The sequence below is a fragment of the Lactuca saligna genome, chromosome 4 (genome assembly GCF_052625555.1).
Source record: "Lactuca saligna cultivar CGN05327 chromosome 4, ASM5262555v1, whole genome shotgun sequence".
NCBI classification, from domain to species: Eukaryota; Viridiplantae; Streptophyta; class Magnoliopsida; order Asterales; family Asteraceae; genus Lactuca; species Lactuca saligna.
The window spans coordinates 172,970,320-172,973,582 of NC_136420.1; the positions used below are offsets into that span (position 1 = coordinate 172,970,320).

The following is a 3,263-nucleotide window of genomic DNA, read 5'->3' on the forward strand; positions in this document are numbered from 1 at the left end:
ATTTAATTATTCCTATTTAATATTTTATTTTAATCGAAATTCACAACTAATTTATAATAAAAATAAATTAGTCTATCATTTAAGGTATTTGCGAATTCCTCAATCAGGACAGGTGGATGTGTGATTTAATGCTTGGAACAAGCTCATAACTTCATGGAAAGAGAAAGTCTCCCCTATTCAAACATACCTCATATATGTAGCTAGATTTGTTTAAATAGTTGAGACTTTTCCCATTCAGTTTAAATCTAATAATAAATATTGTCATAACTACACCAATTATGAACATACATCCCCTTACATCGAGGTTTCGTGGGTCTGTCTATTCTTATTATCCTATTAGGGTTTTCCATTATTAATTTCATTTCATCTCGGAGATCTTTCTAGAGGTGCTCCTGCTTCCGAAATCCAATATCAAATCTTTTGGGATAATCTACTCATCCGTTCTTATATGGACCATGGAAGCCTGTGGCCTAAATTCACTTCAATCCATGGGATGACCCCACTTCTGGTCAAACTTAACTACTATTATATCTTTCGCCTGAATCTTGCTTGATAAGTAGATATCATGTAGCACAACGCGTAATTTACTCCTCAGTTAATTACTGTTGCATCTTGTCACCATTGTTTGTCAGCCTTTTTGTGGGTTGTACTACGCGTACTAAAATGTCACACCTTTGCTTCACGACCAATCATTTTGTAAATTAATACTTTTTGTTATTTTGTACTTAAATAAAATCATACGAAACCAAACTAACTTATACAGTTATACTAGGAATAAATACACCAAAAAACCCTTACATGATCAACTCAGTAATGCATACTTAATTGAAAATATTATAGATTCATTAATAATTAATAATTAATAACTATCATCACTCCCCTAGCACATGGTCCGACTGAGATGAACTCGTGCCCATTGACTTTCCTATCTGTTGACCATAGAGCGCTGCCATGTTAGCATACATATCCATGTTCATTTGCTGTACAAAGAAAATACGACTTTGTTAGCTTCATATGTATTTAAAATCCGAAACCTATATGATTAACGATTAAGAATATTCAAGCTTTAACTAAACCCTTTTCCATTATTGACATACTTGTGCGAGAAACGCGCTATGTGGATCATTGAAAGGAGCTGTTGTGTTGCTGGAAGGTCGACTGTGGATTGGCTGTGACGTGGCGGGGTTAATCATGGTTTGTGGGACCATGAAAGGATGATGAGCTGGCGGGGGGATGACTCCAGGGATTCCCATCTGAAGGCCGAATCCCATTCCCATTCGAGCTAACATTGACATCTGAAGCTGCTGCTGTTGTTGTTGTTGTTGTTGCTGCTGTAATTGTAGGTGGAGTGGTATCGTCACTTGTGGATGTGGTATTGGCATGTTCTTCATAAACTGTACTTGTGCTTGTAGCTTCTTTAAGTAGTCAATCACTTCATCCAACATTGATGCTTTATCCGTCTATGTAAAAAATTTCCATATTTAGATACTTTCTAACTGAAATCACTCGAAAGAGAGAGGTATATGTTGACTTATGACGTCAAAATGACTCATTTTAACTTCAATACTGACGAAAAGTGTTTTACCACTTTGAAAATGATAATTTTTTATTCGTATAAAGATCTTGGATACGATACTTAATTTGTTTGACTTTAAAAGTCAAAAGGCTTAACTTAACCCGAGACAAAAACTCTTACCTTATTAGCATTAGGCACTAACTTCTGTAGGGCTTTCATCTTCTGGTTGATTCTTTCTCTTCGTCGCTAAAATGAAGATATATAATATAGAAAATGGTATTTATCAACATGGTTTTCTTTATAAGTTCTTCATTTTTCAGAATTATAAATTTGTTATGAAAATTACCCGTTCAGACTGGTTATGAATAGCAGCCGCTCTGCTTCGCCGACTTGATTGAGAACGAATTGTTTCACCCTCTGTCCTGCATTCTTCTTCTTGATTTTCCTGTTCAAAATCAAGAAACGACAAATTCAAATAACATGACTTTTGTGTGCATAATTTTACTTTCTTAATGAATCCAAACAACTTAAAATCGATTTTTTTCAGAGACTTTTGGATATTTATACCGATCCATATTGATATGCAGAATCATCATCCGTGTTTTTACTCTTCAAGCTTTGATTAGGCGAATCGGATGAGGGCCATGTCATCATTGTAGTGTCATTATCTTTAGAATTGATTGTCCCACTGTTGCTAATGTTATCTTCTTGCAAACTTGTAGCGCCCAAATTTCTTACACCTTGATCATGAACCATCACCGATGATCTTGGCCGTTTCTTGAGGTAACTTGGGCCTGCGTTATCGCTCCATTTTCTACTTGAAGATGCAACATTTGAGCTTATATTACGGGTTCCTGACAGATTTTGACTTTGTTGTAGGTAAATTTCTTGAGTTTGAGTTTGATTGTAACATGTTGTAGCTTGATGGACAATGGATTCTAGTGTTTCACTGGCTCTTCCAAGCCCATGCATGGCTGGCTGACCATTTTCCCATGTTATTTCTGCAACTCCGTAGTCGCTAAGCCTGAAAGTTAAACATAAAGAGTGAGTAGATTACTCATATACCGATTGCTAAATACGTATCAAGAACATCTTTTCTTTGGTTTTTAATTAATATCAATCTTTTTATGCAATTGATATAACCTGGAAAATGTCATATATTTCTGTGCAAATGGAAGGGGAGAAGCAAGAAGGTTGTGTACACACAGTGTCACTTGCAAGAAATGTTGTTTATTGAATAGGATAAAGAAAGGTCGGACCTTTTTCCAGAACAGCAATGTATAACCTTCAATTCAGAAGGTACAAGTCGCCAAAGCAACTCTGGAAAAAGGTTTTACCTATAAGAGAAAAATGATTGTGTAGTGGGCAATGGACATATACATGGGGACAAGAGTAGGGGTATGCTGCTGCTCCTGCTGCTGCCTGTGCATGTGGGAGGATCTTTATCTTTCTTCCTGTTCTTTGCTTTCTATTGGTGTTCTTAGATTCCAAATTTGGTATCCCCCACTTAATTTGGGGTCATATATAAATAATATTTCTACAGTGCAACACCCCCCTCCACCCCTCTCCCCAACCCACCCTCTATGATGTCTATGGCTGGGATTAAAGATGGGATTGTTTGCTTTCAATATGGTGGGGTTTGTGGGTCCCATCAACGATTTCCAAAATTAGGGTTGTGATGGACTGAATTGTCATGTGGGGAGAAGTGGATATATGTATGTGCATTTTGCATCTTTTCTAGCTTCAC

The 3,263-nt window shown here is 36.6% G+C and overlaps 1 protein-coding gene across 2 annotated transcripts; it reads right to left on the minus strand.

The window, feature by feature from the left end:
* Positions 1-735: 735 nt before the first annotated feature.
* Positions 736-3,031, minus strand: LOC145043088 (transcription factor PIF7-like). Of its 2 annotated transcripts, none has more exons than XM_078991643.1 (6): positions 2,897-3,031; positions 2,084-2,540; positions 1,863-1,961; positions 1,697-1,762; positions 1,098-1,460; positions 736-980 (listed from the first exon to the last, which is right to left on the minus strand). In XM_078991643.1, exons 1-6 carry the CDS (start codon positions 2,944-2,946, stop codon positions 873-875), a joined length of 1,143 nt encoding a protein of 380 aa, XP_078847769.1. In that variant the 5' UTR covers positions 2,947-3,031; the 3' UTR covers positions 736-872. The 2 variants fall into 2 exon arrangements, with proteins under 2 accessions (XP_078847769.1, XP_078847770.1); XM_078991644.1 differs by lacking the exon at positions 2,897-3,031 and adding an exon at positions 2,660-2,856.
* Between the last annotated feature and the right edge of the window lie 232 nt (positions 3,032-3,263).